At 44.5% G+C, this 13,799-nt stretch overlaps 1 protein-coding gene across 1 annotated transcript in view; it reads left to right on the forward strand.

Moving 5' to 3' along the window:
- BMP6 (bone morphogenetic protein 6) overlaps window positions 1-13,799 on the forward strand; it is a 144,441-nt gene that overhangs the window by 115,156 nt on the left and 15,486 nt on the right. The window contains exon 2 of the mRNA XM_029243369.1: window positions 4,335-4,530. Within this exon, the coding sequence (XP_029099202.1) occupies window positions 4,335-4,530 (196 nt within the window). The remainder of the gene's footprint in view (window positions 1-4,334; window positions 4,531-13,799) is intronic.

Consider the following 13,799-nt stretch of genomic DNA (forward strand, 5'->3'; position numbering starts at 1 on the left):
TTGTCCTTACAAAAGGAAAACAGAAACAGTAGATGTCCTTGTGTAAGGTCATTACCATTAAAAAAAATGTTTTCAGTCGTCCTTGAAATAAAAAATTCTAGGAATTGTTGCTTCAGAGAACACGGTTCTGTGGTCAGTGGCCAAACACCAGGGCTGACGACACTTAGGACAGTGATTTCACTCACCTCCCTTTCCAGAGAACGTAAGTCCTCCGCTGTAAAAAGCTCATTTAGAGACGTGAGTAAATTTGAATAACGCAGCAAAGACATATTCTCAGCTCAGACAAGCTGGATTGTCAAATACCGCTAACGATGCTTCCAACTACCATTTGCTGAGCCCTTCCTCTCTCACTCACTGTCTTGTACAGGCTGTCTCACTTAATCCTCAGAAATGTTGTTATTCCCATTTAACTGGTAACTGAAACTTTGGCTGGTATCTTGCTCGTTATCACCTGAGTAAGATAAGGGGGAGCTGGATTTCAAAACCGTGTTGTCAGCTTCACACTTCGTCCACACTCTTGGCCAGTACCTCGCTACTACCTATTCCACACACGGCACCATCTTTGAGAAGCTAGATGCAGGGGCTACAAAATAGGTACTGAGCGCTGGATCCCCACCTCAGCCCCCTCTCATTTTTCTTGAACTGTCTGATGTTTAAGGAGCCCAGGTCACAGAGCTCAAAGGGGAAATGCTAAGCTCATTGGAACCATTGCCGTTTTACGGTGGTGGTCTTCAAACGCACATGTAGGCAGTGACCTAATTGTACTTATTTCCTGTATCCCTATGAGACATTAGCAAAAGCACTGTGTAACTTTAATTGTGGGCAGAAGATCTGGGGAGAGAGGAGGCATTCCAAGCAAACTCCAATGACCAGTAGCTGAGGTCTCCTGGGAAGAGTGAGGAAGATGGTGTAGCTTTGAGCTAAGAGGCACGAGGAGAGGTGCAGGCAACAATGAAGAGTTTAGGGGGGAGAGCTTGTAACGAGGTGGGCAGCAAGGAGACCACGCCTCTCCTCCAGGAAGGATTAAGGAAAAGCAGGAGGAAGTGGAGTGCTTCACGACCGACCAGAGGAGAATTGGGGAAATGTACATATAAGGCAACCAGTTCTAATTCGCACGGTAATAAAATGGAAGGCTTTGAACTATGCTTCCACTTTCTCATTTTTAGATTCTTTATCTATTCACATCTGTCTGTGAGCAGCTGCCAGGATCCTTCCTTAGTCACACACACTGCCTCCCAGGATTTCAAAATCCCTCCTCCTTAAGAACTGCGTGCAGTTTCTCCCCTTCCTGGCAAGGTCAGACTCTCCTTCTCTCTTCCTCTCTTACCCTCCCTTCTCATCTTGTGTCAGTTGCCTCTGACCGTGTAACAAATCACCCAAAACTTAGTGGCTTCAAACAGCAAGGTACTGTTATCATCTCTCACGGTCTGGTGAAAAGACTAGGATGAACTGGGTGGCCCCCCCCTCAGGGTCTCTCATGCAGTTGCAGTCAGGTGGTCACTGGGGTTGGGGTCATCCCGAGGCTCCAGTGGGTTGGACATCCAAGATGGCATCTTCATACCATGTCTAGTGCTCAGCTGAGGTGGCTGGGGACTGACTGGGCTCTTCCCTCCCTCCTTCCTTCTCCCTCTGTGTCTCTGTGTGCCACGCAGCCTCTCTACGTGGTTACCTCGGACTTCCTCATAGTCTAGGGGGTTCAGAGTAGTTGCACTTCTTACGTGGTAGCCGTCTTTCCTTAGACATTCCAAGACACCTAAATGGAAGGAAGTTCCAAGCTTATGACTTAGCCTCAGAATCACTCAGCACCACTGTTGCTGCCTCTTGTTGGTCCAGAGAAGGTCACAGAACCAGCCCAGGGGAGAAGGGACCACCTAAGGGTGTACATACAGGAAGGTGTGGTTTACTGGGGGTGGTATACCTCTCCAAAGACTAACATATTTCTCATGTATTGAAATGTCTGTCCCTTCTCTCCTCCTTATAACTGAAACATCTTAAGTCACTGTTTTATTTTTAAGTCACTGTTTTATATCTTGCTTCGCATCCGTAGTTTTTCTTTCTGTTGTTTATGTTAAGAGTGATTGGACGACTTCTTTGAGGAATTCTTATGCATTCTCTCAAAAGAATCTTAAGAATATGCTTTCATTTCTTGATATTGAAATTTTTAAGCACCCAAGAGGCCCTAGAGAAAAGCTGTGTGGCTCTTTTTTAGAAAGTCTCTTTGGGAAATCAGATTCGATTCACTTTTTAACCACTGATGATAACATATCAAACTGAAAAGGCAGATCAGTTTTAGGGAAAAGTGATCCACCATCAGGTGTGGGTGTCCTTGGGTGAACTCCCCAACAATATTGCTTTTCATGCTTAGCCACTAATTAAAAAACCTGTTCTCTTGTTGGGACTGAACCATGGTTTACTTTCTGGCTGGACCTTTTTTTTTTTTTTAACTTATATTCAAGCTCTTACACAAGCCAAAGCTTACTGTTTTTTAACAACTCCCTCCCCCCCCACCCCGCACCCAGAAAAGGGATAACTTGAATCTAAAAGATTTGTTGCATAGTCACATGGCAGTTTCAGAAATTCTTTATTTAAAAACCTCGTACCGATGGATGGCTTAACTTTCCCAAGCTTCTGCAATGCCATCGAGGTCTCAAGTTCGTGTAAAGTTATTGGCTTTAAAGGAGCTTAATCTGCAGAGCTTTTCTCTGGTGATTATGGAGAACAGCACATGGGGGAGAAAGTGGGCCATTGGAGGTGGCAAATAACTTGATCTTTTTTTTTTTTTTCTACCCACAAGCCCTGGAAAAACTCTGCCATCAAGGATTAATTTGCTCATGAGATTTTACTGTGGTTGCCATTAAGAAAAACCTAACAGGAGCAGCAGGGCAGAAGCATTTCTGAGCTCTGGGGAAAAGAGTCAGGATTTGTGGTGGGAAGCAGGATGCTCGTTTTTCTCTCCTACAACGATTATGAGTTAGGCATCCGAGGTTGACAGCGTTTCTCTCACTCAGGACCTTGTATAGAGCCATCTGAAGGCTGACTCTGAAGCATGATAATCCGTAGTTTGTAGTTTTCCATAGTTTGTCTTTATGCAGGGAAAAGATTTCATTTAAAAAAAGCTTTTAGGGAGTTCCGTGGTGGCCTAACTGTCAGGATTCGGCGCTGTCACTGTCATGGCTCGGGTTGGGGAACTGAGATCCTGCAAGCCGCGTGGCATGGCCAAAATATGAAAAAACAAAAAAAACAAAAAAAAAACGCTTTTACACTCGATCCTTTCCCAGTTTTTAAAAAACGCCTTAGGGCTTCCCTGGTGGCGCAGTGGTTGAGAGTCCGCCTGCCGATGCGGGGGACACGGGTTCGTGCCCCAGTCCGGGAAGATCCCACATTCCGCGGAGCGGCTGGGCCCATGAGCCATGGCCGCTGAGCCTGCGCGTCCGGAGCCTGTGCTCCGCAACGGGAGAGGCCACAACGGTGAGAGGCCCGCGTACCTCAAAAAAAAAAAAAAAAAAAGCCTTAGACAATCGCATGTTATCCCGTTGGTGATGTGTTTCCGCAACTCTGTCCTCATACGTGGGTTCTACATGCAGGTTAAATGGAGACCCCGGCAGCTTCACAACCCAGAGGGTCCCTCCCCTCGGAAGCGTTCAGCCCTCAGTTTCCTCCAGTAGAGCGAGGGCAGTGGACTTCAGTTAGAGCAATATTTTCTATGAAGTTTCACACTAAACCCCTCAAGAAAAACTCCCCCTGGACATCAGGCAAAATACGAGGACCGTTCGAGCTTCAGACCCAGGCAGAACGCGCTGCCCACCCCCATCTCCGACCACGGAACACCCCTCCCCCAGCAAAGGTTAGCTCAGGGCTGCCCTTGGTCTTGGCAACTGCTTGGTGGGGAGAGAAGGAACCAACCTGAGGGGATAGGAGAGCAGCAGCAGGAAAGGGGGGCTGGGAGGGGACAACGGGGCCAGGACGGCAGAGGCGTTCTCAGTCACTGTGGCCTGGGTCCCTCCAGCTTCCCTGGGAAGCCCTCTTCCTCTCATGCTGCAGAGGAGGAAGCTGGAAGGCAAGAGTTTAAATAACTTGCTGTCATGCAACTTGGTTACATAGTTTCAAGTCGTTAAGGAGAATCTAAGCATTGTATTTAATCCCTGGGGAGAATGAAGGATTTTTAATCTCAGCCTGGCAGCCTAGCCCGTGGTTCTTTCCACCACCCACTGATCCCTCTAATAAGGGTAACGGTAAGCCGCTTAGGAATGAAAACGGGGGAACTTTCTAGATGTGAGCCTGTGGCACTTAGCCAAGTAACGATAGTTGTCACTCTCTCTTGTTTAATCCTATAGTGGAGGACGACAAGGAGTTCTCCCCTCGCCAGCGACACCACAAAGAGTTCAAGTTCAACCTATCCCAGATTCCTGAGGGTGAGGCGGTGACGGCTGCAGAGTTCCGAATCTACAAGGACTGTGTGGTTGGAACGAGTTTTAAAAACCAAACTTTTCTTGTCGGCATTTACCAAGTCTTACAGGAGCAGCAGCACAGGTACGGAGGCTCGAGGAACCCCAAAGGGTGGGGCTGGCCCCCGTTTCTCACCCCGTCACCTTATAACCCCGACTGTGTCTCTGGAAGGTGGCTTGGAGTTCAAGGGCACACACGGGCGTGATGGGGGCTGTGTTCCCAATGGTAGCGTCGAGCCAGCAAGACAACTTTTTTGCTCTTCAGGTGAAAATTTCCCCAATAGTTTTCTTTTCCGAAGCAAGCCAGTGAATGGTATCTACTAAGCATCCTTTGTGTTCGGAAAACATATAACGCACTGGGACTAAAATGTTTCCCGCTATGTTTTAGTCCCTACTTCGAATGGTGGATGAGGGTGGCTAACATAAGTTCGCACACGGAAATTATATGAGGATGCTTAACCACAACTGCTGCTGATTCAAGCGAATAGAAGGCTGTGTGCTTGTGCATATAATATACGCATATATGATATGTCTTTGAGTAAGTGAGTGTGTGTGTATATGTGTGTCTCAAATGTATTTTTTATCATGTAGTTGCAAGGGACCGGTAGACTTTTTTTCCCATGTCTATGTTATTCTTGTTTCCTGAAATGAGGCCACACTGTTTGACAGAAGAACTGTGTTCTTGGGGCTGCCTAGCAAATAAAGGAAAACTTCCATGGAGTGATGTTTAGAGCCTCGGAGGGGCTAAGGGATGAAGTATTACAGCAGTTGTTTCAGTCCTACATACAGCACACAGAAAACAAGCCCATGACCTTGAACTTTGCTTGGATGTAGGGCTCAGTTGAGTGGTTTGGCCAGAACAGAGAGTCCGATGCAGAGGTCAGCACTGCCCGTGGTTCTCAGAGGGCAGCAGGTAGGAACTCGGCCCGTGATAGGACATTCTGGCAATTGTGTGGTAAATACGAAGATAAAAGGGAAAGGAAGAGAATGCAGAGGAGGAGGGACGTTTATGTCCTCTATTTATGGACTCTATTAGCTTTGGTTTTATAAACCGCCTCCAGATTCTTGCTTTTGGTCCTGGGAATCTGTTAATTTCCCAAGAAGGTCCAAAAGTTTGGATTAAGAAGGTCCAAAGGAAGGAGTCGGGTCTCTCCTGAACTTACGGATCTGTGTGTGGGTCTGTCGCAAATACACACACTAAAATAATAACCAACATGAACTTGCCCCATACAAGGACCATTTGGAGAGCAATGCCAACATTTGGCCCTGATGCATATTCAAGTCCGTAATGAGGGAACTGGAGAAGGAGGGACATGCCAGGCTGTGGGCACATGTCCTGGTGTTGGACAGACACACGGATGGCTGTCTGTGAATTCTTAGCTGTGGCAGTTAAATTGTAAGTAAAACAGAGCCGTTGCAGGATCTTTACAACAGACCAGAATTTCAGAACGGAAGGCAGGTTTTCTGATGTCTGATTTTCGCTCCTAAATAAAAGTGTATTCCTTGACTTAACTGTTAAGGGCCTCTCTTGAAAAGTAAATTATTCGTTGCTAGATTTTCATCTTTCAGTATTTCGGAGAGAATTGCTATTCGGTGATTCTTCGGAACTGCTTTAGCCATTGATTTTCAATCTGCCGAAGTATTGGTCCCGTAGCCTTTCTCCGATGGAAGTAACCTGCTGGTGCCTTTTCTGGCTCAGACATTTGTTTGGAAAACATAGTTTTCCGTGTTCTGCAGGAAAAGCTTTAGAGGGAAAACACTAGGTTGGAGGTGTTGTGGCTATGGGTTTTTTTCAAAATTGTTATTATTTTAAAAGAGAGAGAGAACACGCGCTGGCGGACCATTTGTAAGGTTTACGCTGAACTCCAGCCAAAAACGAACAGCTGCCTTCAGCCTCAGATCGTGGTGTCACGCTTCCTCCAGGCCAGCAGCGAGCTTGGAAAACAAAACTCCCAAATGGTCCCAACCTTTGCTGACTCCGTGTCAAAGCAGAGTTGTAATTTCTCTGCGTTTTAGGATGGGAGCATTTGGTGATTGGATGTGTTTAATTTTTGTGCATAGGAAAGGGGAAATCCTGGGAGAATTGGGAGAATTTCATGCTTTTAAAGAGTTCCAGGTTGGCCAGGAGAAGATTTTCTTATCAGTGGGCCTGGAGCCCAGGCTGCCTGCGGTTTGCTCATGTCCTTCCAGAGGCCTCCAGCTTGAACTGTGGGACCCCTTCTGGGGAAGGTTCGATCTCCCCATCTGTACCATCTTGGGGTGTCTTGGCTGAAAAGGACCCTCCAGGCCTGTGAAGAAACGTAGCTGTCTAATCTGCTTCAGTGAAATTTGTAGCATTTGATGGATCAGCTTAACACACGTGTGTGTTGCAAAAGAGTTGGCCTCCTTGGAAAAGAAAAAAGGCAGGTGTTTCAGTGCTGAGTCATACCCTCAGCTGAGGCAGAAGAAGTTCTGTGTTGGGCCTCCTGGTGTAAAGGGCAGCTAGGGAGCCTGACCCAGGGAGGGTCAGAAACGATTCTTGGAAGATAGGCCATTGCTCTGAACTCTGTAGAAACCTTATTTCTCCGACTGGTAAGAAATCACTGGACCAGGTAAGTTCAAAAAAGTGATGAGTTGAAGAGATGGTGCTTTGAGGTAGGACAGGGTAACAATTGATACAGTATTCAAAACCTGAGAATAAGCCAAGAGATGGAATCTAAGTCCTGAAAAGATCTGGAGCAACTCGCAGAGTGGAGTGGGGTTGGCGGCAACCCCACAGCATACGCGGTCCTATCAGAGGAGCACAGGGCGCCCTTTGTAGTTTACTTTAAAATTTTAGAGTACGGTGTGGGGTTGGTATCTTAAGATGAGTTTGGTGTTACTATCTGATGTAAGAAATTGTTATGTTTTTATGATGACCTTGGTGGAAACTGGCATTTATACAGTGCTTAGGGTTTGGGAAAGACCTTCCCCCATGTTCCTTCCTTAGGATTTAGCCATGACCCTATCAGACAGCTGGGCAGGCAGGTTATCCTTAGAAGGATGAAACGTGGCACATATGGATTTTGCCAAGTCCAAATTAGGCCTAAACTGTGATCTGCTTTGATTCCCTCAAAGTCATCCCAGTGACATGGGGACAGCCCTGAGATAAAGGTGAAGTGCCAGAAAGAGGTAAGCGGTCCCCTTATGGCATGCCTTGCATCTTCATCTCCTTAGCTTGGATGCGGACATCTCAAGGATGCTTCTGTTTGGGTGGCATAGGAGACAGCTCCGTTGGGGGTAAAAATGTGTCTGTTAGAATTCAGGCCCTGGTATTGATACTTGGGCTTTCAAGGCCTTGCGATGGAAAACCTCTGCAAACCTTCATTGATCTTTTGGTCAACCATGGATCTGCTAGCAGTTCTTCTAGAGGACGGGGTGTGGAGGAGAAAAAAGACTAGAAGAAATTTACATAAAAGTACTTGTCCTTATTCACAGTATTATATCTTTGTCCATTTATTTTACCATTTTCTCCCGAATCTCATACACACGAAGCTGTCTTCATACTTGGAGGGAAAAGGCTGCTCTGATTAACCGTCAGCCTTCCATTGTGTGATGGAAGGTTGTTCATGGTAGCATGTTGCTTTTCATAACATGTACTCATGATCTTTACTTTTATAGCACCTATAGATTAATAGTGCAGTTTGGGGGCCTTTAAGAATATCATTTGCATCTACATTTCTATCTGGTGAAAGACATACTTTGACTCTTCTTATTCAATTTTATATATCTGGAAGTCAAAGTCAAACAGCATCTCTTGAAAGCCAGCCAGAAATTGTTTCAGTGTCTGAAAGATTGTTCTGTTTGGTACATGAACTGGCCACACGTGCCTCTGATAGTTTTGACATCCCATATTCTACTCTCTATGGTTTGGCAGTTGTATTACCTGGCAGCGATAATCTATCTTCTGTGTATAGGATAACTTTTCTTTTTTGTGTTCTATCATGGTGCAGTCCTTTGGAAGACATTTAAAGTGAGAATTAATTACCAAATTCAAAATTCAGTTCCTCCTGGTATAAGCAATATCACGACTCTGTTTGCAGACAGGCAAAGCAGGGTTTTTTGTTTTGTTTTTTCAGTTTGGTCCATATGTTTCATCCTAACTTCAGAATCCTTAGGATTGGAAGATGTGCATCTTTGAATCAAGGGAACAGGGCAATGCTGTGTTAAAAGCTGGCTTTTAAAACCAAGAAAGATTTCCTTAGGCCACCCAGAGGCCATGCCGGTGGAGTCCCCAGAAACAATGCCAGACTGAATTATTGTTTAAAGTTGTGACCAAGTTCACCATTCTGACCTGCTTTTTAAGATAGAATATAATTGTCCCAGGAGAAAAAATAACTGTCAAAAGGCAAAAAACCAGCTTTCCAAAATTTTTAATTTGATTCGCTACTCTGAACCATTCACAGAGATAGGGAATGTAGGAATAAGTCAAGGAAGGGGGATGGACATGAGTCCAGGTTGGGACATGTCTGAGTCATGGTTGGATGCCCAAGAGGCAGTGGGACATGGGAGTGTTTAGATCAGCAGAATGAGCTAAACTCTACAGGAATGGATATTTGAGATCACACGTGAACTACAGATGTAGATTAGATAGCTGTGTAAGAATAGAAAAACCTAACTGACCCTGGACCATTTATTAAAAATACTATCTTCTTTCCATGCACATCAGTGGCATTTTTGTCATGTATCAGGTGACCACATGTGTTTGGGTCTGTTTCTGAGATCTTTATTCTGTTCTATTGATTGATTTTTCTCGTATCAATAAAAACTCTGATTCTTTTAGTTTTGTAAGAAGTCTTAATATCTGGTGTGTAAGTTCTCCAAATTTGTTCTTTAAGGTTTTCTTGGCTATTGACGGCCCTTTGCATTCTCATATATATTGTAAACTCAGCATTTCAATTTCCACAAAAGAAATTTGCTGGGCTTCTGTTTGGAATTTCATTAAATTTAGAGCTTGATTTGGGAAGAATTGACTCTCCCTAATGTTTTTATTGGAATTATTCCAGGAATTGAAGTTTTTATCCTATTGTAAATGATGTTATTAGCTTTTAAAAATTTCAGTGTCTAATTCTTTTTTGCCCATATGTAGAAATGCAATTGATTTTTTTTTTTTTTTTTCGGTACGCGGGCCTCTCACCGTTGTGGCCTCTCCCGTTGCGGAGCAGAGGCTCCGGACGCGCAGGCTCAGCGGCCACGGCCCACGGGCCCAGCCGCTCCACGGCATGTGGGATCCTCCCGGACCGGGGCACGAACCCGCGTCCCCCGCATCGGCAGGCGGACTCTCAACCACTGCGCCACCAGGGAAGCCCTGATTTTTATATATTGATCTTATATCTAGCAACCTTGCAAATTTACATATTCTAATAATTTTTCTCTGCAGAATTTTAGAATTTCCATGAATATAATCATGTCATCTATAAATATTTTTATTTTTTCCTCTGTAATTCTTATATTTTTCCTTCTCTTTTTCTTGTTTTGTTGTGCTCACTAGATATCCAGTGCACTGTTGAATTCCATTCAGATTTCTGTTAGATTTCTAATCTCAGATTGGAAATCTCTGTCAGATTTCTAATCTAAGGGGGGGGGAAATGTTTAATATTGCACCATTAAGGGTAATGTTTGCTATAAATGTTTTTGTAGATACTCTTTATTTTATTGAGGAAATTCTCCTCTATTCTTAGTTTGCTATGGGTTTTTAAAAATTAGAATTCGATGTGGATTTTATCCTTTTTCTGAATTTTTTGGGATGATTATAGTTGGTCCTTCATATCCATGGGTTCTGCATCTGTGGCGTCAACCAACCATGGATCAAAATATTTGAAAAGAAATTCCAGAAAGTTCCAAAGAGCAAAACTTGAATTTGCTGTGTGCTGGTAACTGTTTATTGATACATAGCATTTACATCGTGTTAGGTATTATAAGTAATCTAGAGATGATTTAAAATATACAGGAGGATATGCGTAAGTTATATGCAAATACTGTACATGATTTTATATAAGGGACTTGAGCATATGGGGATTTTGGTATCCAGGTATTTTTGGTATCCAGGTTTGGGTCCTGGAACCAGTCCCCCAGGGATATTGAGGGATGTCTATATATGACTTTTGTCCTTTATAGTGTTAATGTGATATACTACATTATATGATTTTCAAGTGTAAAGCCAACTTCACATCCCTGGAACAAACCCAACTTGTGATTTATTATCCTTTTAATATAAGGCTAGATTCTAAGATCATGTCTGAAAACTTTATTATCTGGATCACCTGTGGGTCTGTTTCTATTATCTATTTGTTCCCTTGGTTTTTCCTCATTTGGTTTCATTTCCTGGCATGCCTGATAATTTTTTAAAATTAAATTCTGGGCGTTATTTATGAAATCAATTCTAGATACTGGTATCTCCTTCCAGACTGGGTTTCATTTTCTTCTGGAAGGCAGAAAAACTACAGACAGGTAGATCACCTTGTTCTCTTGTCTTAACTGAGGCTGGGTTTCCAGATGTGTTAAGGCTTCTCCATTTCTGGTTTTCCTTTTCTCCTACAGTTTAGCTCTTTAGGGGTCTCAGCTGAAGGTCTAGGTTGTTTACCAGAAGTTCCCTTCCTTGGTGGCCTCTGAACTCTAATTTTTTAACTCCCCAGTATTGAGAGACTGCCAAAAACTCTGCTTTGCTTTTTATCCTCTAAGCAGTTTCTTTCTGCTTGTTTTCTCAGCTTCCTCCTGCATGCAAACACAGTCTAATATTTGGCAAGCATCTCAAATGGAACTATTGGAGTTCATGGATACCAGGACTTGAAGGGCCAAGGTCCTGGAGGAAGTGAACCCAAACTTCTATGAGATCACTTTTATGAGCTCACTTCTCTACAGCCTCTTTCCTCTGGGACCTTAGCCCTTCAAGTCATAACTTCCTGAAGCTCCAATTTGCGTCCCCAGCCAGCGAGATTGCTCCAAGCTCCTGGCTGCTTCTCCTTTCTGTTTGACATCCTTGCGTCATGCTAGGAATTAACAAATACCCTGAGATGAAAAAGCAACAGCAAATACAGGGTTCACCTCAATGCATTTCTCTTCTCTCTGAGCTCTTGACTCATCAACCGTTGCCTTTCTCGGTTGCTCTAAGATGGCTTCCAAGAGGTTTGTGTTTTTAGTCTTAGCAGGAGTGTTAGTTGGATACGTCGTAGCCAGAAGCATCCATCTCTGAAGTATCATGTTTTTATTATTTTTATTTGGAAATCTTTATAATGAATCCCCACAAATGTTGATGTTTGAGTCATTAACCAAACAGTATAGTTCTGGAAACCAGAGCTGAAGGCGGTAGTTGAGCCAGGACCTAGGCGAGTTGTTTTCTTAGAAAAGCATTTCTCATAGACTGATTCTCATAAACTGAGATTGCTGTATGAATTCTGTCGGATGTTCGGTGCTGCCTCCCAAAGTGAAGTAATGTGAACTCTTATCTCCACCGACATGAAAGTGAGATACCTGGGACCGTTTTCTTTTATGAAGAGAAGGGCAAACTTGAGAAAGCCAGGAATAGGAGAACCCTATTGTCGTTTGGGTGGAGGAAAATCAAAGCCTTTTAATCGCTGTGCCCAGCCACACCTGTTTCTCTTTCTGTATCTGGCTTTCACAGGTCCCATCCCCAGGGACTCCTGCAATCTTACTGCTGGCTTGATAATCTCTGACGCACTCAGCGTGGGCCCCGGGCAAGCACTGAACTTTTCAGTATTTGTTCCTTTGCCCCTGAAAAGGGGATAATGTAACTGACCCACAACTGCTGTTATGTAACCCATTAGTTTCATCTTCTTAGTCAAGAACATATTCCTTAGACTTGGAATCATCTCCCTGAAGTTAAAGAAAAAAAAAAAGATTCAAGAAGCTACCAAACCTTCTTCCTCTGCCTGTCTACGTTCTGTTCTTTGCAAGGGCACAGGGGAGCTGAGAAGGTTAGAGAGGAATTAACATTATCACACAGAATTGGATACACTCAGAATAATGCTAAGTTTGGGGAGAGGGGGATGTCAGGGCATGGGGAACCAGAGGAACTATTGTTTGGAACTGTTTATCCACTTGGTAAATGTGGCAGAGAAAAGAAAATAGGTCTGAGCTTCCCTGGTGGCGCAGTGGTTAAGAATCCACCTGCCAATGCAGGGGACATGGGTTTGAGCCCTGGTCCGGGAAGATCCCACATGCCACGGAGCAACTAAGCCCGTGCGCCACAACTACTGAGCCTGTGCTCTAGAGCCCGCAAGCCACAACTACTGAGCCCACGCGCCAGAACTACTGAAGCCTGTGCTCCTAGAGCCCATGCTCTGTAGCAAGAGAAGCCACCGCAACGAGGAGCCCGCGCACTGCAACAAACAGTAGCCCCCCGCTCGCCGCAACTAGAGAAAGCCCGCGCGCAGCAACGAAGACACAACGCAGCCAAAAATAAAATAAATAAAATAAATAAATTATTTATAAAATAAATAAATTTATTTAAAAAAAGTAAGAACATAGATCTTTGTTTCTGGAACTATGCCTTCTGGATTATTAATTCCCAGAAACAGGTTGCTTTGGTTGCCGGCATCTCCCCCGGGACGTCCAGCTTTGTGGGAGTTGGGCCATGGTTGTGGTCAAGATTTTGTTTTGCTATTTCTTTTAAACTCACAAATTAACAGTATTTTTACCATTTTAATTCCCCATAGTGGGCAAGGACGTGGATGTGGGGTTGGTGATAAGAACTAAAACGTATAAGATGTGCCCATGACGTGTTTAAAAGGTGGCAGACCCTTCATTCAATCTGTGTTTGATCGCTAGGGCGTGTTGGAGTATTTGCCCCGGTGTCTGGGGGCCGAAGAGGACAGGTTAGGTGGCCATGAACTTGTACGAAGTAATTTCCACCTTCCCCCCTCTCCCTGTCTCAGACACATAGAAGCAAACCTTCTAATAATACTGCTGCTTTGGACTTGATCTAACCTGTGCTTCTATTAGTCTAACTCTAACTCCCTGAGGGTAAGGCCAGCCCCTAAGACAATCAAACACTTGTGAAGCCTACATGACTTTGCATGATTTTAAGGAGAGGAGCAAGATATTTTGAGAGCAGACAGCTTTGAACCTTAAGTCTAAAAGGCAGGCCAAGGTCATTCTCCTCATACTCCAGAGGGAGAGTGCTGGAGGACAGCGCCTCTGAGTGTGGTCCCCAGACCGGCGGCACCAGCATCACCCGGGAATCTGTTTTTTGTTTTTGTTTTTGCGGTACGTGGGCCTCTCACTGCTGTGGCCTCTCCCGTTGCGGAGCACAGGCTCCGGACGCGCAGGCTTAGCGGCCGTGGCTCACGGGCCCAGCCGCTCCGCGGCATGTGGGAT

Source organism: Monodon monoceros, unplaced genomic scaffold, assembly GCF_005190385.1.
Source record: "Monodon monoceros isolate NGI ecotype Baffin Bay Population unplaced genomic scaffold, NGI_Narwhal_1 Super_Scaffold_3, whole genome shotgun sequence".
NCBI classification, from domain to species: Eukaryota; Metazoa; Chordata; class Mammalia; order Artiodactyla; family Monodontidae; genus Monodon; species Monodon monoceros.